This window comes from Macaca nemestrina, chromosome 4, assembly GCF_043159975.1.
Source record: "Macaca nemestrina isolate mMacNem1 chromosome 4, mMacNem.hap1, whole genome shotgun sequence".
NCBI classification, from domain to species: Eukaryota; Metazoa; Chordata; class Mammalia; order Primates; family Cercopithecidae; genus Macaca; species Macaca nemestrina.
Window position 1 is genome coordinate 159258079 of NC_092128.1, and position 23554 is coordinate 159281632.

General features: G+C 36.4%; 1 protein-coding gene across 28 annotated transcripts in view; it reads left to right on the forward strand.

Annotated features, from left to right (window-relative positions):
* The window catches only part of LOC105483467 (uncharacterized), a 573731-nt gene that overhangs the window by 471930 nt on the left and 78247 nt on the right, over positions 1–23554 (forward strand). For 5 of the 28 annotated variants that reach the window (XR_011622698.1, XM_071095501.1, XM_071095502.1 and 2 more), the window contains one exon: positions 22789–22838. The exons of the other annotated variants lie outside the window; for them this stretch is intronic. Coding sequence is in view for 4 of the 5 variants with exons in the window: in XM_071095501.1 (XP_070951602.1) it covers positions 22789–22838 (50 nt within the window). In the remaining variant the exon portion in view is untranslated. The remainder of the gene's footprint in view (positions 1–22788; positions 22839–23554) is intronic. 28 annotated transcript variants of the gene reach the window in all.

A 23554-nucleotide genomic window follows, 5' to 3' on the forward strand; every position in this document is an offset into this window, starting at 1 on the left:
ATGCTTTACTTTTTTAACTATAGATATATTGAATCAATGCCTGTCGTCTTGAGTTGAACTTTAGATCACTCATGGGCAATGATGAGAACCACTACACACCTTACAATACACTTTGTTTCAGCAGTAAAGTCATGGGTTACCCAAGACATCTCCAGACTCTCCAGAATATATTGTCATGGTATTAGGAATAGTCTAACGGTGCCTAGGTCTGCAGCCCACTCTTGATTAAGTATGTGATATACCATTTGAAATGATTTAGGAAACCAGCCAATCACTATAATTTGTAATAAATCTAAGCCCCCTTATGTAAGAAATCCATGTCTGTTTCAAACTCATAGCTCCTACCTTAATGTTTAGCTTATAGGATCCATTCAAGAACTTTTTGGTGAATGAGCAAAAATTTTTTAAGTAAAATTAAAAAGTGTGATATAATGGAGCAATTCTATATTTAAATAGACTTCTTCAGACTTTTAAAGTTTAGAATTTAAAAGAAATTAGAAATACCACATTTTGGGGGAATTCCTTTTGATGATAATTCTTGATCTTTTAAAATTGGCATTGTCTTGTGTGTCCCTTAATTTTTAACCTTATTCTGTGCTATGTGAAGGTGTGAATTAAATTATATTTCTCTCCTACATCCAATATCTCTTCAATCTCGATTTTGTTTCTCTTCATCTGAACTCTTAGAGTACTTATTTGACTCCAATCATAGTCAGCCTGTGTTTCTAGTTACTTTTTATATGTTTATGTAGTATATAAGAAGGTTAGACCATAAGCTATATAATTTGTGGAAATTTTTACACAATAGTCACTTAATGAATTGTGCTTTATTGAAATTAAAAATAAAATTGAGACTTATTAATGATAAGAACCTTAGAGATCAAATGGCCCATTTTCCAGATGACCGAACAGAGGCCCAGTCTCTTTAATGATTCTGCCAAGGTCAATCTACCAGTTATGGACATAACTCAGATTTCAAACCATTTCAGTGACCTATCCAAGAAGAAATATTTTAGAATTTCTGTCATTAGATTTTTAGTTAGTACTCCATTTTAATGTCGTTAAACTAATAAACAAGTTGATTGAAATTAGAGAATAGACTTGTTTCCAAAAGGCTACAGATCACATAGTAATTTAGCTTCAAGCTCAACTATGATAGACATATAATTAAAATGATTTAAAATAAATTCATGCCTTCAATTATTTCTTTCCGAGTACCATTGCACTCTCCTTCTTCTAGGCAAAGAGAGGCAGTTATCAACCCCAGTCACATTCTGATATTTCTCCTCCTTCTAGAGCACTTATCCAAGAGAGGAGAGTATGGCCTAGCAGTTGGTGGTATATCTTAAGCAAAAAGAAAAAAAAAAAAACAACAACTATATATTGTTCAATCTGTTAGCCCCGTGTTGCTCAGAAAAATGAAAGTTAATATTAAATGGTAACTGTAACTAAATCCAACTTCAAGTTTCAATTGTTCATGCCCTCCATGAGATAGGCAAGATATTATGTAAAGTGCTTTCACAGGAATCATAAACTTACGTAACCTCTGGGTCCAGGTAGTATAAGCCAGACTTTAAGACAAGGGGAAGTAATGGGGACTGTGGTAGACCAAAGAAGGCCTATTTACCTTTAAGGTATTTCAAAATAGGCCGACACCATGGCTCACGCTTATAATCCCAGCACTTTGGGAGGCCGAGGCGGGCAGATCACCTGAGGTCAGGAGTTCAAGATCAGCCTGGCCAAAATGGTGAAACACCGTCTCTACTGAAAACACAAAAATTAAACGGGCGTGGTGGTGGGCACCCGTAATCCCAACTACTCAGGAGGCTGAGGCAGGAGAGTCGCTTGAACTGGGAGGCAGAGGTTGCAGTGAGTTGAGATCATGGTACTGCACTCTAGCCTGGGTCACAGAGTGAGACTCTGTCACACACACACACACACAAAAGGATATTTTAAAATAACTCTTGTTAGTCCATATGAATTGGATCCCAAGGGCAGCCAGTTTTCCATTTCTGATATGAAGGTATCAAGATAGTAAAGCAAAATTTCAAAAAACTTCTTTTTTGATGAAGCTAACAGCATCTTTTCATCAAGTTGAACTAGATAATTTGGGATATCTTTACTACTCTCAAGGCATTATAAAGTTCATAAAAAAGACAACTTCTATGCTGACATTGTTATTTTAAATAGATATGTATGATGCATGACAGTCTACATGGTTTCTTGAATTTAACTAATGAAAAATATTCATTTGTCAAGCAATAATTAGCAACTGCAATATTATTTTGATGTCATTTAAATAAAAGAAGTGTAGTAGTAGTAGTAATTGTAATATTCTTAGTAGGAATATGTAATTGTAGGTTTGTATTTGCATGTAAACCTCAATGTACAAAAAATGAAATTCTTACCATTCTTATGCTCAGGTAATTAATGCTATAGATGGATAAATATATAGCATTTTCAAGTCAGAAAAAAACAAAATGTTAAATAGAATGAACACTAAGTTCAAGCAGTCTCATCTCCATATAAAGTCAGGCAAACTGAGTAGAATTCAAAAGTAAAGAAACATTGGTATTGTTAATTATATTTTATTGTGTTCTAATTAAAAGACCAATTATACATAAATCTGGAATTAGATCAGGTTCCTGTCCATGAATTTTCAATACAATTTAATCCAGTGAATCTAAATGTGTAAAAGAGAAATGACAAAATCGCTTATGAAAAAACACAAAGTTTCCAGTAGCAAAAAACATGTATTGTCAATATTGTTGTCTGTTGTAGAAGCTCTCTTATTTGATATATATAATTGGGATCAATAGTCAATCAGTTAATACACTCAGATTTTAAAATAAATTGATCTTAAAAACAAATACATACATACCACCTACATTTTATTTAAATTTTAAACACTTGATTATATATTTATTTGCCAATAATTTTATGTAAACCAAGAACATTTTTATTTTTTGGTTTAGGTTGTTGGTTACAGATTATAGTCATCCTTCCTTTCAATAAATCCTATAATGCATCATATATGATTTCTAATTTTTGGTTGTGTTATGAACACCTTTAAGTTCAAATCCAATACAAAGAAATTTAAGAGCAGAATTCTACTTTCTCCTGTTTTTTTTTTTCTAAGCTTCTGAAATTGTCTTTCCCTCATGTTATTTTATAGTATGATGAGTTTTTTTTAAGTGACTAAATTTTATTAAATCTTCCCTAAATATTCAACTTAGAGGTAGAGCATTTCTCAATTTTTTCACAATTCTCTTTCAATTTATGTGATATTTAATTAAATTATGTAATTCAATATATGCAAAACTGACATAAACTGGTTTGGGAGCAAATGTAATGGACTCCAGGGAGGCATATAAACCACTTGGTGGGAGCAGACATATTCAACTGGGCGTTCCAGAAATCTTGATGGTGATGGAACGGTTCTCTCTGCACTGTCCAGAACAATAGCCACTGGCCACGTGAAGCTATTGAGCACTTAAAGTATGTCTAGTGTGACTGAAAAAATGAATTTTAAATTTTAGTTAATTTTAGTTGACTCAAATTTAAATAGCTACATGTGGTTTGTAGCTAAAGTAGCAGGCTGTGCAGTTCTAGAGAGTAACTCACTTGCATTTAGCATTTAGCAGCTGGGATATCTGTTAAGAACATCAGATAATCTGCAAAGTGGCTAATGGTTAGGAAAACTACTGTAGTTGAATTAAGATGCACTTAGGAAATGCAGATTGATTTGGAATGCATTTGTTTTGCTTTTTTTGTTTTACGTTATCTTTTATGTTTGTCTGTTGTTTTTTTTTTTCAACTGAGTCTAAATTTAGTTTTGAGGAATTTTTAAAACTTTGTTCAAAATAAAGAAGCCAACGAGTAAAAGAGTAAACACTACAGAGATTTACAGCTCTTTATGTAGCATTCAATTCAACCGAAAACTAATCAGAAAGTAATGACATTCCTTCTCATATTGGCAAAAAAAGTTCTTAATTCAGGATAGTAGGTCCATAGGAGCCATAGGATGAATTTGTTGAGTCTTTAGAACCTTTGAAATATTTATATTAATGGTTTAAATGTATGTGAATGTGCTTTTTTTTTTTTTTTTTTTTTTTTTTTTTGAGATGGAGTGTTGCTCTATTGCCCAGGCTGGAGTGCAATGGTGCAATTTCGGCTCACTGCAACCTCCACCTCCCGGGTTCAAGCGATTCTCCTGCCTCAGCCTTCTGAGTAGCTGGAATTACAGGTGTGTGCCACCATGCCCAGCTCATTTTTGTATTTTTAGTAGAGAAGGGGTTTCACCATGTTGGTTAGGCTTGTCTTGAACTCCTGGCCTTGTGATCCACCCACCTCAGCGTCCCAAAGTGCTGGGATTAACAGGCATGAGCCACCGCGCCCTGCCCAACGTGCTCATATTTCTAAGAAAAACCCAGGCTCTGTCAGATTTTTCAAGGGAGTACATAATTTCCTCAAGAAGTTAATAATAACTGGATGAGGTTACTGTTTAATACTTTTTGAGGTGCCTGAATTTAATTCAGTGTAAACTGTGATAGAATCGAAAGTCTTCATTTACAGGTATTGTAAATCTATCAATCCACATATATTTTAAATTATAAAATTTATGCATGTTATAGATGTAAAAATGTTATGTATCGCACAATATATGATTTATATGTAATTAATAATACATTTATAATTTAATTACTTAGATAAACCTGTGGAACAATGTTGACAAAGAAAAAAAGCAGCTTAATTCTTTGGAAGGACTAAATTAAATTGGGTAGCTAAAATCACTGCGATTTTAAGTTTGAACATTTAACTCTAAATTACTGGATATATCATAAAAATGTAGATTGAAGCCAGGCATGGGGCATGAGCCTGTAGTCTCAGCTACTCAGGAGACGGAGGCAACAGGATTGTTTGTGTCCAAGAATTTGAGGGTGTTGTGAGCTGTCGTCTCCAACCTGGGTGACGGAGGGAGATCCCATCTCTAAAAAAAATAAAATAAAACAGATTGAGTCATCTCTCAGTTTTACAATATAAGTACTTGACTTTTTATTAATGAATACCTGGGCTTATGAAAGTGATGCCTTATGAGTGTGGTTTATGAAACATAAAAAAGATAGTCATCACTTTCGCGCTAAATGAGAGAACCTGCCTCACGTGAAAACGTTGGGAAAATTAGAAAATGGTACTTTTATGTGTTTTTAAAATAACATTTTTGTTTTAATGTATCTTTATGTTTCCCTTTTTAATTACAGTTGATCCGTGAACATTACAGGGGTTAGGGATCCTCACACCCCGATGTAGTTGAAAATTTGGGTATAACTTTTGACTCCTCAAAAGCTTAAGTACTGATAGCGTACTGTTAACCAGAAGTCTTACTGATAACATAAACAGTTAATTAACATATATTTTGTATATTCGTCATATACTATTTTCTTACTATAAAGTATACTTGAGTCTGGGTGCAGTGGCTCATGCCTGTAATCTCGGCACTTTGGGAGGCCGAGGCGGGCAGATCTCCTGAGGTTGGGAGTTCAAGACCAGCCTGACCAACATGGAGATACCCTGTCTCTACTAAAAATACAAAATTAACTGGGTGTGGTGGCACATGCCTGTAATCCCAGCTACTTGGGAGGCTGAGGCAGGAGTATTGCCTGAACCCGGGAGGTGGAGGTTGCAGTGAGCCGAGATTGTGCCACTGCACTCCAGCCTGGGCAACAAGAGCTAAACTCTGTCTCAAAATAAATAAATAAATAAATAAATAAATAAATAAATAAATACATACATACATACATACATACATACAAAAGTTTACTTGAGAAGAGAAAATGTTATTAAGAAAATTGTATGAGAAAATATTCCACTGCTCATTCAGTAAAAGTGGATAATCATAAAAGCCTTTATCTTAATTGCCTTCAAGTTGAGTGAGCCAAAGAGGAGGAGGAAGAGGAGGAATTGGTCTTGTCGCCTCAGGGGTGGGAGAGGTGAAAGCAGAGGCATGAGGGGCAGGCACACTCGCTGTAAGTTTTATTGAATAAAATTCACATGGAAGTGAACCTGTATAATTCCAATCTGTGTTGTTCAAGAGTCAACTGTAACGTTTTTAATCTATCAACTACCAATTCCAAAGACATCAAGTAGGATGGCTTCTACTGCAATAGTATTAGTCTTCTTATAAAAGTGAGAAAACCATGGTCAGGGAGGTATACATATAAATTCCTTACAGCCACATAAAAGGTAAATCTCAGGATTGAAGCAGCTGTATCTTACTCCAAAGGATTTGATTTTAACTATTTTGTTATAATGTCTCCTGTGATGGAGAATTAGAAACTTGAAAGCAGTAAGTATCCACAGTAAAAATTTGTAAGTAAGATTTTTCTCTGTTTTATTGAAAATGAATGTGCAGCTTCCCTAGTCCAACTGGCCAGCCCTTCTTGTGCTTTCAGAGACCCTTTCTAGACCAGTGTTACAATTTGGAGATCCACACAATAATAGTTCAAGGACCTGTTTTCTGTTTCTGAGTTTTTAAAATATAGAACAGCATATGGTTACCAAACCTAACCTATCTAAAACAGCAAATGTATTTGCTTCTAACTGGGGATATATTAGGTTAGTGTGGTAATATGTTTATTTGAGGATTAAAAAAAAAGTTGTACAATATCACTCAGTCTTTTAACTTCAGATTATTTCAGTTTAAAAATTCTAAGTATTTCAAAACATGGGAGAACAATAAACTGTAGGTCACAGACTACTTGAGATTAACTGACTAATATTTGGAAAGCATCTAAATAACACAGTTTCTTACATAATATAGGGGCCCAGAGAAGACTCTGTTTTTCCTTCCCCCACTTCTGATGATTAAAAATCACTTGACCCTCACTTACTGTTTTCCTCCCTGCTCTGGGTTTTAAGACCTTTTAGAACAGTGACCCTCAACTGGGCATGAGTGGGAGGGGAGTGTGAGGCGGGAGGTGGGTGTGGTTGAAAAAGTCTTCACTACTATTCAGATTTTACCTCTGCATGGGCACCCATTTCAGTAAGAATCCATTCTGTGATATTATTTCAGAGGCGAAGGAAAAGCTACCCTTCCTTCAAAATAGCTTGGTCTTACATTGCACATTTAACTGAGAGCACAATGACTGACTATCCCTTGTTCTCCAGTAATATAGTGATCAAACTCCACCCTGGAGTCAGGATCCCCGAGTTTATAGTGAGTCTGAGTCAACACCAACGATAAAAGCTGACCTTTTCGTCAGTGCTTTGTGATCTTTATCTGTAATGTGAAAATTGTAACACCAATGTTGCAAGATTTTTGAGAGAATTAAAAGATTATATGCACGTGACCTCTAGCAACCATGATGCCTAGTAGGTAATAGGAGTTGAATAAAAGGTAATTATTATCATTAGGCATATTAACCAATGCAGTGTATTGTTTGCTTTATTAAAGATTCCGCATACTCAGTGCTACAGAATTTATAAAGGCAGAGCCAGTCACAAGAAATGTTGGGAGGTGTTTTTTTGTTGTTGTTGTTGTTGTTGTTGTTTTTCTGACTGTCCTCTTATCTTCAAAACGTCATGGCACTGCTGCCTGGATTTGCTGGTTTGAATAGGCCACATTTCAGCGATTCTTTCCATTGTCAGGTCATGGCAAATAATAAGTCTCACCTTTTCCTTCTGAAATGACAGTCCCTCTTCATTCATCTGAAGTTAATTCTTTTCTTTTTTGTATCATGCTTATTTTGCAAACATGAACAATCTTGTCACTACTGTATATATGCAAATAAAGTGAAATGATAAATTGCTTAAGTGTCTCCGTTTTTCTCTCTGTAGAATAGGGGTCGTAATCCCTTCCTGTTGTACTTTTCCAGACAGTTGAGAAAATAAAAACATGTGATGTAGAAAAAAGCGCATCAGTATTCTCGTAAATAGAAAATTAAGCCATTTAGACTATCTGCAGGAAGTTTGATAAGTAGACTTCCAGAGAAGAAGTGGCAAAGAATTCTTTAATTGTTCATTCCCTGAGAAAAAGCTGTCTCTCTCAATCTTTTAATACCTCCCTTTGTCTTTCTTTCCCTCACTGTCTATCCACCTCTGTTCTGTGTGCCTAGATCCTGTTTATATTTTCTCTCCTCAACTCTTTACATAATGACTATTTTCATGTCTGCATGTAAATTTTTTTTCATATCTAGCCAAGCGCCAAAATAACATTATGTTTGATATAGAAATTAATTTTTTAATTAAATCAATTAATGAGAACAGCTAGAGAAATGTAGATTTTAGTTCACATGAAACTGGAGGGTACTGGCTACACTGTAATTAATATACTAATAGTTTGTCAGGCTCGGTCATCGTCTTGGTCAGGGGATCACTCCTGTAATTTCTTCCTAATTTTTTTTAAAATAAAGCCAATTATTTCCATATGAGCTAGGTATGCACTTCCATACCTGTTTGATAAGATTGATCACATTAAACATTTCTCACAGGAAAATGGGTCTATGTTTTATGTTTAATTTTAACTTTCACTTTGTAGAAACTAAGTTCAGTGTGCCATGCTGGTCCAGTGAAAGCATATGCAGTAATTTCATTGTAACCAATTTTCACTTTAGATAGTGACCAGGAGATGTTCGAACTGGGTTATGAGTTTGAGAGGTTTTGAGCGTGGGTCTTCCTTCTTTCCCTAGGCTGGATAGAGTACTATGGCAGGGTGTTGGATGGTTTTCCAAAGCAGGATAACTTCCAGGAAGGAAGCAACACAGATGTCTGAAGTTCAGTGGTATAATGCACTTTTATTACTCCTCTGTTCCTGGCCTACAAATCTGCAGAAAGGACATATGAGGTCCTCAATACTCTCCAGGAAATAGCATCTTTTTTTCTTTTTTCTTTTTTTTTTTTTTTTTTTTTTTTTTGAGATGGAGTCTCACTCTGTCGCCCAGGCTGGAGGGCAGTGGTCTGATCTCGGCTCCCTGCAACCTCCGTCTCCCAGGTTCAAGTGATTCTCCTGCCTCGGCCTCCTGTGTAGCTGGGACTACAGATGTATTCCACCACACCCAGTTACTTTGTTATTTTTAGGAGAGATGGGGTTTCGCCATGTTGGCCAGGCTTGTCTCAAACTCCTGACCTCAGGTGGTCTGCCTGCCTCGGCCTTCCAAAGTGCTGGGATTACAGGCGTGAGTCAACGTGCCTGGCTGAAAATAGCATCTTCATCCACTTTGATCTAAGCTTGACATCTATTCTGTTTATGGTGTTGTCAGAGATTTGTGGAACTGGGATCATGAGTTCGTCCATTTCAACCGTTGATTATTTTACTAATGGCTATGAGAGTGCTATGACGTTCAGAGCAGGTCTTTTCACATTTGATGGATAATTTCGGGAGCAGGGAAGATAGACCTTATTTCCTTGCTTAGAGTTTCATTTCCAAACATGGACTTTAGATATAGGACTGCCAGTTTTAGCAAAATAAAAATATGGGACATGCAGCTAAGTCTGAATTTTAGCTAGACAATAAATACTTTTAAAATATTAGTATGTCCAATATGTCTTGTTGTTTTTACTGCTTATCTGAAATTCAATTTTGACTATACATCTTCTATTTTTATTTGGCAACTTTATTTAGATAGCATTTTCCATAATGAAGTGTCTTACGCCTATTTCTCCATATATTTCCACTCACATTAAGTAAAGGAATAGAAACTAACTAGAATAAAATTTACGTATGAAATATCACGGGAAAAAATACAAAATTAATATAATAATTTATATTAAATTAATAGAAAATCAAATAAAGCCCTTTTTCTAAATGCCAGAATCATATAAAATTTGTATTAGGCTATGTTTACTTTATATGATTAAACAAAATGGTTTAGCAAATGACATTTCATAAACAAAAGCCAGTTTATAACATTAGCATAAACTTTAGAGGATTAAAAATTTGTTACAGTGTCTAAGCCATATTTCTGATTGGTTTCTGTGATATTCTAAGTGGTTTTTGCATTAGTTACCACAGAGTATTTTTTGGTGCAAGTTCTGGAGGGAAAGTATGCTAAGAAATGAACATTCTGATTAAAGGAATTTCACTCTTCAATTCATAGAAAGCATCATTTGTTTTTCACGTGATCTGTTGCTATCAGTTCCTTTCAAATCTTTGTTAGCTTTTTAAACATCTGTTGCTATAAGAAGACAAATCTTAAACACATTACTTGTGCTGTGTGTTTGCCCTAGAGTCAAGTGAATGTTTTATATGGCGCCTAGAGATCTGTGATAACAGCTCCCTGGCTGTGTTCCTGCACATCACCATCTAACCCTTTCCCCTATCCTGATGTCTTCCTTCCTGACCATCCTAACCATCCTCAGCTCAGTGGCTCTCCGCATTTCCTGTTTTGCTCAGACCCTCACTGGTGCCCAGCTCTCCAGCCAGGTCTTCTCCCTACGTTCATCAACCACCACCCCCCGTCCGCCCCACTGCACCAATTCCTTCCTAGTTTTGCAGCCTGAGCCCTAAGCAGAGAATAACAAACCTGGAAACTTTCATAGTGTCACCCAAAGTCACACCGCACACACGTGTGCTTGGCCACGTATTCACACATAATGAATTTTTTTTTTAATTTAATGAGGGAATTGTTATGTAAGTTTGGCACCATTTCTTTTGTTTTACATGGAGGGATATCAGCACTTAAATATTAAGAGATTATTTTTGGCCGGGCGCGGTGGCTATAATCCCAGCACTTTGGGAGGCCAAGGCAGGCAGATTACCTGAGGTCAGGAGCTGGAGAACAGCGTGGCCAATATGGTGAAACCTCACCTCTACTAAAAAAAACAAAAATTAGCCAAGCTTAGTGGCACGCACCTATAATCCCAGCTACTCAGGAGGCTGAGACAGGAGAATCTCTTGAACCCTGGAGATGGGGGTTGCAGTGAGCCGAGATCGCACCATTGCACTCCAGACTGGGCAACAAGAGAGAAACTCTGTCTCAAAAAAGAAACAAAAACAAAACAAAAAACAAAGAGGTTATTTTCAAAGTTGCATAGTCACAAGTCAAGGCAGGAACCCAAGTCCTGCCATCAAATCAAAGTTTTGAGACTTAAGTTCCTCCTCTGTGTTATAGGATCATATGGTCCCAGAATTAAACTAGAACTTAAAATACCTAGCTGAAGTGCTTATAGTTATCAGAAAATGTTTGTTTCTTCCCTGCAATTTTCACTAAAGTGAAGAAGACATGTGAGAGACAGTTTGTGAGACCTAATTCTGGTTGAGGCTAAGAATTCCATTCGTTTTCCAGTCACTGACAAATTGATTTAACTCTTTTGCTCTTGGACATGATTCTTTGTCACACAAGAATGTTCTGTGATTATATGATTCTATAATCTTTTCAGTTTAAAATTTGACTTAATTATTAGCATATAGCAAGTCAAGAATTTTCTGTTTTTTTTTTTTTTTTTTTGCAAGTCAAGAATTTTCAAATGAATAAATGCATGAGTAAATGGTGGTATCCGTGCTTTATTATAAATAATACAAAATATATTATTTTGCAGTTGTTTAATGACACATTTGAGAGTGACATAGGTGTTTTCTTGTTTCTGTGGGTATTTTAAGTAATTGGATTTTTAAAAATTGTCCCACATACTAAGTTACATTTTTTACAGAGTTGCACCACAATACTTCCCTTTGACCCTCATTTGAGCCTCTGGCTTTCTTCAGCCTTCTTAAGCTCTTTCCTCTCTCTCTTTATTCCTCTATTCAAAGCGTAGTGTGTATTTTGTAAAGATTTTGTAATCTTGCCTACTAATAAAGTTTAAATTCCCCTGCAGGGGAGTTAAGGAACTTTATAAGCTGCTTCCAGTACGCCAACATAAACTCCTATCAGGCTATCCCTTCATCTCCTGAGTCCACCATTTCCCGGTCCCTACATGTACACCACTACTCTATATTTCACTCACGGTGGGGCTCCATGCACCAACGTAGCACGTGAGCAGTGGTGTGTAGTGGAAGGCAAGAGTCCGTAAGCGCAGGCTTTGGAATGAGACAATCAGAGCTCAGATGTAGCTGTGTCATTTTGTGGCTACACAGCTATCTCTGTCTGTATAAACCTCACTTGTTTTACCTATAACTAAGATAACAATAACACAGCATAGAGCTCCTAAAGGATTAAATGATATAACATAATTTAAATTATGTTATGAAGTGTTTGGTCCAGGGAAGGCAATAAGTGTAAGCTATTGTGATACAATAAAGATGGACATGAAAGTTTTTGCTTATTTTGGTTCTTCTGTCAAAAAAGTTTTGAATTACTTTTATTTCTGGCAACATTGCGTAATATTCTTTAAGATCTGCTAACCTTTATATTCACATTAAAATGTAATTAATAATGATTGTTGCATGTCACTCTCTTATTTCTTAACTGACACTGTATCTTTTCCTATTCCGACTTTTCTCTAGATTTACACTTTAAAAAGGTCATGTGCAATCGAAGTGAAGGGAATTTGTCAGTCATTTACTCCAGTATCCTCATCTAATAACAAAACTGAAGTTCAAACTCATTGATAACTAACATAGTTTTGTGAAATTGTTTGTATAATGTCTGCCTTTGTAGTAGTCTGTGAATTTCCAAAAAGTAGAAAACTATGTCTTTCTGATTGGCTTAGTATCAACAATGATTGATATAGGGTGAACTCTCAGTGATGAATACTTCTGGAATAAGAGAAATTTGTGGAACTACTTCTGGCCAGACTTCTTAATTGTAGGCTGGCGCTTTTTGTGTTATACTACGTTTCTTTTCACTCAAACCTCATCTTGTTTTGCAGATTCACTTATTAAAAATCTCTCTTGAAAGTGTTTGTACATCCTGGAGTGGCTCACATAAAACTGATGTTTATAAGATCCAGGAACTCTCCTGGTTGCATAATGTAATTACCTGTTTTTGGAGTTCTAATGATGCATACCCCTAGAGACAGACCAAGGAAAAAGTAAAGCTGAAGCAATAACTTATTTATGTGTTTATTTACTTACTTTTTCCTGGCTAAGACGATCTAGACATGTGGATCTTCTATCCTTGGCATCAAATTCGGGGCTCCTTTCTTGTGTCTAACAATTAATTGCTTCAACCTTAATTTCACAGTAGTGCCAATTTTATGTCAACCTTGGCTGTCTACAGACACTGTCATTCTTGTTGCTTATTTCTACTCTATAATAACCGAAAGAGAAGCAGAAAAGTTTATAAGACTTGTGTTTTATGCATGAGGGAACTAAGGCTTCGTCTGAATTCAGATACCTTCTCTGCCATCATACTGTTTTTATGCTGTGCAGTTTTGTTTCCCTTCGCTGGGTTGGGGCTGCATTAGAACTATGGCTGAGCTAAGAATGTGGTGGCTCCCACCTGTAATCCCAGCACTTTGGGAGGCTAAGGCTTATGGATAGCTTGATGTCAGGAGTTCAAGACCAGCATGGGCAACATAGTGAAATCCTGTCTCTACTAAAAATAAAAAACTAGCTAGGTGTGATGGTGCATGCCTATAGTCTCACCTACTTGGGAGGCTGAGGCAGGAGAATTGCTTGAATTGAATTGCCTCTGAGAGGCAGAGGTTGCAATGAGCCAAGATTGTGCCACTGTACTCCAGCCTGGGCAACAGAACAAAACTCTGTCTCAAAAATAAAATAAATACATAAATAAGGAATCTGGGCCTCAGTTTGGTCATCTGGAGAATGGGCCAGATGATCTCTAAGGTTCTTACCATTAATAAGTCTATTCCAAAAATACAAAAAATTATCTGGGTGTGGTGGCACACACCTGTGGTCCTAGCTACTCTGGAGGCTGAGGTGGGAAGATGGCTTGAGCCCAGGAAGCGGGTGCTGTAGTGAGCCAAGATCACGCCACTGCACTGCAGCCTAGCCAACACAGCATGCCTCTGTCTCAAAAATAAATAAATAAATAAATAATATGGCTGAGATATTTTACAGCAGTGAGAGAAATCTAACCATTCTCCCCATAAGTTCTAGCAAAGTTCCTAGAGCAGCCTTGGGCTATAGGATCATTGAATCCTGTGCTGAAGTACTCCCCAGCCCACCCTCATGGAGTCCTGAATTTGAACAGCTGGCTAGTTCAAATTATGGTTTAGGGCTGCAGGGTCTGTGTTTAGTAATTAGCACTTGAACCTAGCAATAACCTTCAATGAGTCTCTCATTTTCCTGCTCTGGGGAGAGAAAAAATCAACAAATACAGACTGAGTGTGCTTGAGTGTCAGACTGTCAGGTTTGGATCACTTGTTGGATGTATGGAATTAAACAAGTTCTTTAATTTCTCTGAACTTCAGATGCTTCATCTGCAAAGGAGCATCAACCTCAAAGTTTCTTGGCGAGGGTAAAAGAAATTATAAATGTAATAGTACAGGGCCTGACTCATAGGAGTGCTCCACAAATATTAGCTCCGAATCATCATTATTATTCATTACTTTGTGCAAATCAAGTTACAGTTTCATCTCATCTGAGTTGATCACATACATATTTTTCTTTATTTTTTAAAAAAACAAATTTCTTTACAAACATTAAATAAATGGGGTGGAATTTACTTTCTTCCTTTATAATTAGATGATTTCAGTTAATTTGATTTTCAGCAAAAGCATCTTTATCGGTTTTGACCATGTTGGAAACTGAACACAGTTCATCTGGCATTACTGGCATCAAATTGGAAATGTATATAACCTTATGTTGAAAGTACAATTACAAGTGTAATTCTCTCTTGATGTTTGCTTGAAATTCATCTCTTTTGGGTTATACGTTAATAATGAAGGGTGGAAATTCGCTGTAAGCATTTACATTTGATTTACACACAGGTTAATATTGTTTGCCTGTAATATATTTAATGTTCCAAAACTGCTGTCTGATTTATCTTATGTATCTTAAAACTCACAGCTATTAATTCTTCTCATTTTTCCACTAAAGCTAGCACACTGCAAAGCAAAGTAGTAATATATTCTATAAGTTGTAGAATTTCTTAAGATTTATCTCTACCCTTGGATGAGGCATCCTAGGCCCTTCTCCTCAAGGAAGTGGAAAATATTCTATGCCAGTAGTTGTCAGTAAAAAAGGATATGTGTCGCTAAAGTTTATTTCATATGAATATTAATATTCCTTATATGGCCATCATTTTCAGTGTTTCATTTTCCAAATGCACTTTCTAAAAACATGTAAAATTATGGTCCATTACTAACCACTAATGGATAATTTTATGACTGAATTCTGCACCAAAAATGATTATTTGCTGTGTGAGGACAGATTTGCAAAACAAGATGTGGTAGCATTTAAATGGCCACTTATTTTTAGTAGAAGACTGCCCTGACTGTGGCCTAAAACTTAGATTTCCATTTCATGGCATCATTATCTTCAGACTCAGATGGGCGTCTCTTGCACTTAAGGAGCATGAGGAAAACCAATTTGATTAAAATAAGCTGTTTCGTATCGTTAGGAAATTTGGAGATGGAAAAATAATGATTTGTGTAATAAATGTATGATCTGAAGCCACATTCATCCTCCGAGGTAATTAGCGATTCTGTATTTTCAAGAACCAGGAAGGCAACAGATTTTTCCAAGGGAGGCTCTTTTTGTAGAAAATTGTGGGTATAGTACTTGATGGTCAAACTGAACAAAGTAAACTGTTTGATTTATGATATGAATATTATAAGAATTATTCTGTAGTTCATTTGTTCCCATCAATTCATGAAATCAATCTTTTAAGCATATTTTGCAATCAAAATTTCTAAAAGAAACCTAAGGATCTTATAATAACATCCCACTTCTTTCTATATTATTTTCATGCAATATACTGCATATCTAGATCCATTAAAGCAATTTTAAAAATTTCTTCTATTGATATCGCTACAATCTATTTCAAACATTGGTACCTGAAGATAATTATGAAGTCAGCAATGATTCAGTGAAACAGAATTTAAATAGTGCTGAAGCATAAATACTACCCAAGGAGATTTGGATCTTTTTAAAAAAATTTAAGATCTAAGATTTACCCATACTTAAACTTCAAGTATTTATTTTTTAACTAATCTCCACTCAAAGAGCCTTCAAATACTGTTTCCACATTGTTTAAAGTGTAAATGAATAGGATAATGAAAATAACTATTAAATAAAATAGACGTTAAGTGACCTGCCTGCAGCCACAGAGTTAGCTCACAGCTATGCCAAGAATCAGATTTAGATTTTCTGGTTTGCCCGTGTTCTTTTCACTGCTTTTGTTAAAGAAGTCAAGGTCTTAAGATAACTGACTTCAATACATAGTTCAGTATCTTTGTTTGTCAGCAGAAAATGCACTTCATGCTATTGTGGTGTTTAGATAAAATATACAAAATATAAATGCTAACGAGATGCCCAGTATGTGACAATGAACCGCAAAAAGCAATATAATGTGACAAATATTTATTAAAAAGCTAATTCTGTCAATATAAATATTTCTGAGGAGAGTATTCTTTTCACCTTCAGAAAGCCATATAATACCAGTAATTAATGAGCGGTGAAGACAGTCAATGGTAAATAGTTTCAGATTTTTAAAAACGAATTTAGTAATTGGCAATATATTCGGGAACATTATTAAGTTGGTTTTTTTTGCATCACAAAGATTGAGTTCTGCTATTTCTGTTGACAGAACATGTGCTAAATGATAACACTGATAAATAAGGGTAAGTTAGGTAATTTTTAGAAGTGTGGTTCCAGGAAGAAAACTTCCTAAATGATGGAAGAAAAAAATAAATTAGATATTTTTCTGTACAATTTAGAAACAGATGAACCGTAGATTACAAAGTATTACTTCGTGATCTCTAGAACAAGGCTATGACATGAGGAATTTAAGAAGCTACCCTTACATACATTGTATCAGGCTCTTACCCCTCCCTCCAGGACCTTGTGCTGCCTGTTCTATTGCCTGAAATATTTATCTGACCCAAAGAAGATTGGGTCTTAGATGTCAGGTTCTCCAAGAATCCTCCCCAGACTGCTGGTGTCCATGGGAAGGATGGTCCAGTGTGCCCCTTAGAGTCTGTACTTTGTCAGCCTTTGTCACACACAATATAATCAACACATCGAATGCGATGGCCTGTTTATTTCGCTGGAGAGTCAACTTCCCAAGAATAGGAACTGAGTGTCCAATGGTCTAGCTGTGTTTCACCCATAGTAAGTAATCAACTCTGATTGAATGAAGGGATACTCAAGTTATCTAGTCCTTGTGCAAGTCCCTATAGCTTAGAGTCACAGGCTGTCTTTTGAAGCTCTTTACTACACTTTATTTCACTCAGATGATGGACAAGGAAACTGAGACTCAGGCAGGCTAAGAGGTCACACACCATAAATGACAGAGTGAGGAAATCGAGCCCATTCTCTTTCCTCGCTTATTCTTTCATTCAACAGATTTTTGCTGAGCATCCTCTAGGTGTCAGACATTATGTCAAAGCTGAGAACCCAAAGATAAATAGGTTAAGATTTCCTGAAGCTCCCTGCCTAGTCAGAGATAGACTGTAAACAGTAATTATAATTCAATATGATAAGGGCTTTGACAGAACCATGTATTCTGTGCTGTGGAATTTCTAAAGAAGGAATCAATGTCTGTGCATATTAAATCACTCCATTTTATTTTAATATTCTTTTAATACTCTTTTATGTCTGACTGTTTAGTATATAACTACCATCATTTAGAAGAAGGTAGGCAAAGGCCTGTTCAAATTAATGAAAGTTTAAATATTGCAATATTATTTCTAAACTAATTAGTTTTCATGATTGTTCATATTGTACATTAATTTGAATATCAAACAGAAGTCTATATAAAGCCTAATCCACAATAGTTTTAAGTGTATTGCTTAGAAAAATCAGTATTGTCATTTATATAACTTGGAATCCAAAGAAGATTCTCAGAAGAGAATGATCATAAGCACATTACCAGAATAGATGAGCGAAGAACTGGGGTAGGAGTACAATATGGCATGAAGATGGCTTAGGGTGAATCAGGAACTAGCAACACCCTTAGAGAAAGCAGCTGTGTGCCTGAGTTTTGATCAGAAGTTCATCTGCTGTTTTTAAAAATCTTTTAAAGAATAACCGGTTGCCTGGATGAATAGATTTATTTTACATCTCATAGTTTTTAAATTATTCTTCAGACAAAAGAAAAGAGCCATGGCAGATTATGGCATTTAATAATGGCAATTCAAAATATTTTATCAAGTGGATTTAAAAAAAGTAAATGTCAATAAACAACATAATTTTATTTGCATTTCTTAATAATCCCCAAGCCATTCAAACTGAGAGCAATGACAAACTCATAAAAAAACAAGTCATGAACCTACCAGGAAATTCGAGGAGGGAATCTCGCTTTATCAATCTATGTATCTCCAGTGTTAAGCACGATGGCTTATCTCATACATGGTTGAAAGGCTTCAACCACAAAAAGAAGAATCCCAATTGAAGACTTCATTTTTTTTGGTTTTTGTTTTTTTGAGATGGAGTCTCTGTCACCTGGGCTGGAGTGCAGTGGCATGATCTTGGCTCACTGTAACCTCCAGCTCCCAGGTTCATGGGATTCTCCTGCCTCAGACCCCCGAGTAGCTGGGATTACAGGCGCTGGGATTATAGGCAAGTGCCACCACGTCCAGCTAATTTTTGTGTTTTCAATAGAGAGGGGGTTTGGCCATGCTGGCCAGACTGGCCTCTAACTGCTGGCCAGACTGGTCTCTAACTCCTGACCTCAAGTGATCCCTCCGCCTCGGCCTCTCAAAGTGCCGGGATTATAGGCATGAACCAACATGCCCGGCCTAAGACTTCATTCTTTAAAAATAAGTAAACAAACCAAAAGTTGAATAGACATAAACCAAATAAGTATGAAAGAAAACTCTGCTTTAAAAGCCTAATTCCAAAAAACCTACGAGCTGCAAGTCATCAGTGATTAAAAGCTAGGAGGCACACTAGGTGTTTAAAAGTAGTACCTGTCCCCTTCTAAAGCAGCCAAACCAGTGAAGATGGGTAGAAGCCAATAAGGGGGCATTTACCCCTTTCAGGCATCTAAGGAATGCACATTCAACACATTCCAAGGGCACCTCCCCCGCTGCGGGCTGCTCAGGCCATGGCCTTCCACCTCTAGCCACATTGCACAAACATCAGGAGGAAAACAAAAGAGAGGCCTTTCTGGATTTGTCACATTGCTTCACACTGGTGCCCCCTTCTCTTGTAATCAAGATAAAGAAAGTCGTGGCCGGCGCGATGGCTCACGCCTGTAATCCCAGCACTTGGGAGGCCGAGGCGGTGGATCACCAGAGACCAGGAGTTCGAGACCAGCTTGACCAACATGGTGAAACCTTGTCTCTCCTAAAAATACAAAATTAACTGGGCATGGTGGTGCACGCCTGTAATCCCAGCTACTCAGGAGGCTGAGGCAGGAGAATCGCATGAACCTGGGAGCTGGAGTTTGCAGTGAGCAGAGATCACACCACTGTACTCCTGCTTGGGCAACAAGAGCAAAACTCCATCTCAAAAAACAAACAAACAAAATAAAATGTTACAAACCCATTGTGAAAAGGGGAAATGTGTGAACCCAAAAGTTCTGAAAAAGGAAGTGGATGGGGCAGCAGGAACAGGTGAAGTAGCCCATGTAGAAAAATTCCAGAATTTGCTAGATATTTTTTCTTCTTCTGGTCACTATTTAGAACTCTTTGCTTAAATTCTCAGTTCCAATGTATTGTGCATATATTGTCTCAGCTCAAGAATGGAGAAGAAGGTGTTTAACTCTAGATTAGACTACCCAACCTGTGGTTTAGTAGGGTGAACAGAGTTCATAAACAGAAAGCCCTGTCCTTACCAGTGTTCAACCATCTGCTTGCTGCGTCCAAATCAAGCCAGTCAGGAAACTCATCCCACCCTTGATAACCAGAAGCAGTAATTCAGCGAAGTGGACTAATGGTACTATGTCACTCGTTTTTACTATATAGATATCTGTGAAGATCTCTCCAGAACTTCATATATATGTAAGTGACTTGCTCCCAATTCTTTTACATTGTATCAGTATCAGCTGTGTTTTCCTAGGAGGCTGAGGCAGGAGAATGGCGTAAACCCAGGAGGCGGAGCTTGCAGTGAGCTGAGATCCGGCCACTGCACCCCAGCCTGGGCGACAGAGCGAGACTCCGTCTCAAAAAAAAAAAAAAAAAAAAAAAATGAGCCTCACATAACTAAAATTTCTACTGTAATAAAGCAAGTTAATTGTAGTGAAGTCTAATTATCTATTTACTGTGATTTCATTATAAATCTTGTGGGCTTTTTTTTCTTACATTGTCCTTATGTATTAACACCTCTTGCAAGGCATATTTGATCACAGTTTCATCAGATAGGCATACTGCTTCAATGTTGTTTGAGAAAAATCTTTATCTTTCAGCTTCATATTCTAGGAGGAATCAAATGTAACATTTACTTTTCATTTTGATCGCATATTAACTTGAGGTCATAATCTTGCTTTTAACAATCCATCTCTTCTAAATTATAGACATAGAAGGTATGGAAGTATGTGTTTGCCACAGAACAAACCCTGGATATATTTCCGTCTTGCTTATAAAACTTGTCTTTATGTAAATATTTAAATAAAATATTTTTGGATAAATGGTTTTTGTCATTGCCTATTATGTCATTTTCTATTAAAAGTGAATTTTATACTTAATTGACTCTGATTCTTAAAGCATGAAATTCGAGTCCATTCTTCATATGAGATAGGGTTAGTAAAACAAGTTAGTTTCATGGGATCAAAAGCTACAAACAGGCTGGGCATGCTGTCTCATGCCTGTAATCAATCCCTGCACTTTGGGAGGTCAAGGCAGGAGGATCCCTTGAGGCCAGAAATTTGAGACCAGGCAGAGATCCCCTCCACGGGCGAAAGTGCCTCCCAATCGTGCCTGCGTGGGGCTCGGGATGCTGGGCGTCCTTGGTTCAGGCCCACAGGGGCCAGCCCAAAGCAGCAGGAAGGCTTGAAAGGGGAGGTCGAGGCACCTGTGTGGTGTGGGAGAAAAAAAAACAGTGCAACAGAGGTCCCCCCAATGGGCGAAAGTGCCTCCCAACTGCACATGCGTGGGGCCCAGGCTGTGCAACATAGCAAGATCCCTGTCTCTATAAAGAAAAAAAAAAGTCAAGTGAAAATATCTAGGAACATGCTTTCCCCAAAATGTGTGTATTTCCTTATGCCATTCTGCCAATTAAAAATTGTCAGTTCCTGGATGTTACTTGGATGGTGTTTTCCTAATACTAAAGCTACTTATTCTAGGCATTTGTGAGTTTTATCATTCTCAGGAAGAATAAATTAAGTGTCTTGCCTTTACTAATAATCTATAGAAGATATAATACCTTACAAAATGAGATCTGCAAAGAGAATTTATCTATGTCTGTAGGTTAGTGGAGGGACATCAAGAGTTAGGAGGGAGTGTATCTGCAACATTCTGAGTAAGATTTTGATTTAAAACCAATGTGGCTTGTTAGTCTGATATGCCCCCTCTATACCACTCAAGATGGTGCCTACTCCTTACCACTCATACTTACCTTTACCCATTTTTGATTAACTTTCTACCCTCAAGTTCTTCTTGTTAGGTATGTGTGGAATGTGATGGCCTTTAAAAAAATAATTTGGGGAACAGGTGTGAAAAAATATATATGAAAAATGTTTTAACTGTTCTAAGTATTATAATTTAAACATCAAAAGAGTTATTGTATATGTTCAAGATTGAAAGTTAAAAAGTGAATATAAAATTCTAAATAATAACTATTTCAACCTGAACCTAAAACTGTGCCTGTGGAACAGTGCATAAAATATTAAATAGAATTAGGAAAGAGTTACTTGAGTAGTGAATTGCCTCCTGCATTGTCAGCCTGTGATATCTATGGCCAAATATTTTGTAGCCTAGATTCATAAAATGTATATTTAAAAAAATCTTAACACTTTTCATCAAATAGAACGGTTTGTTTTTAATTTGATTATAGATCAAATGTTAATTTGATTATAGATCCAATTTTAATTTGATTATAGATTCTACTTAATCATTGCTTTAGGTTCTTAAATTTCTTTTATAGAATATAGATGACGAGATTTTTAGGGTTTCCTTTTAGATGGTTCTGAGGTTTCTATCCACGTTTAATACTGTGCGTTTATAACTTTACGATATTCTTTTGTCACTTGCCTGAAAGCAGGTTTGTTATTTTTCTTTTTCTCAAGGAAAGCTTTAGAAAGAGAATCTAGATCTTTTAAATTTGAAAGGCATTCATGATATCCAGTTACTTCCTCTAATGATTGACTGCTGTTGTGAAACCTAACGTTAATATTTAAGAAGTGGAAAATTATGGATTGTATTGTAAAATAGTCAATTAAAGGAAAAATTTTTTGTGTGTCGGAATCTAGCAACTTTCATTCCATAATGCTTAAATCAAGTTTAATGTATACTAAAAAAGTCAAGTTTTACTTTGAACTATTAAGACTAATACAAGACTCCCATGTTTTTTCAGATTTTCCCAGTCTTCAATGTTGTAAGGGATTTACTCTGAGACTACTCAAACCTTAACATTTTTGATGTTCTCATTTACTCACTGGCTGTTAAAATCGCCAACCTTGTGCATCAGTACTAGGAGCTCTTACTTAAAATGATTAATTGTAATGTTTTCAACAGTGGACACTAATGTTTTTCCTTGGGGGAAAAAAGTCTTCCTTATATGTTTATGTGGTTCTCTTGCCTCTGTAGTTGACTTAGATTAATTTCTTTGCTAATTTTCTTGTTCAGTTGGATAAGAGAAAGGCTTCGGGCTTTGTATTTCCTGAAAACCAAGAAAAGTAAGTATTACACATAAGAAAATATCCCATTTTACCACTTCTTCCCTTGGGCAGTTGACACATGTGCACGTGTGCATGCATAGCAATCTTTTGCAGTGAACTGAGTTTATATATGAGGTCTGTTTTTCAGTATTGTAGAAAGATATCTAATCTATTTGAAAATACATTGTCAGCGCCTAGTGTTCCAAAACATAGATTGAACTGAGTGTAAGAATACCGCATAGTATTGGAAGAAAAGTAATTAAAATCATTTGGAAATTGTTTTGAAGAATGCATTGCTGCAAGGTGTCATAGCCATATACACATGACACCACCATCTTATGGAATGTACAAAAAACGGGGGTCTCTTGTGCCAAATAAACATTCTTCAATTAACGCTTCACAATATGTAGTGTGAACTTTCCTAGTCTGTGTTTATCCCTCCTGAGGCTGCTACTTTTAATGCCTCAAAAACTGTTGCCTGTATATGTTCTCCTTCCGCTGGATCTTAGGATGAAGAACTGTTTACAGGTGCATTTTCTACTTGAGTCTGTCTAATAAGCTGAACTAAAACTAAACTAATACAAGAAAGCAACAAGAAAGGTCTTCTTATGATGAATTAGTTGTGCTTATATACATATAAGAGTTAGTGAGGGCCACAAGAATAAACTGGCACAATAAACTATTTGTATTTGAACACTACTGTTAGTATTGAACTATTTGTATTTGAATATAAT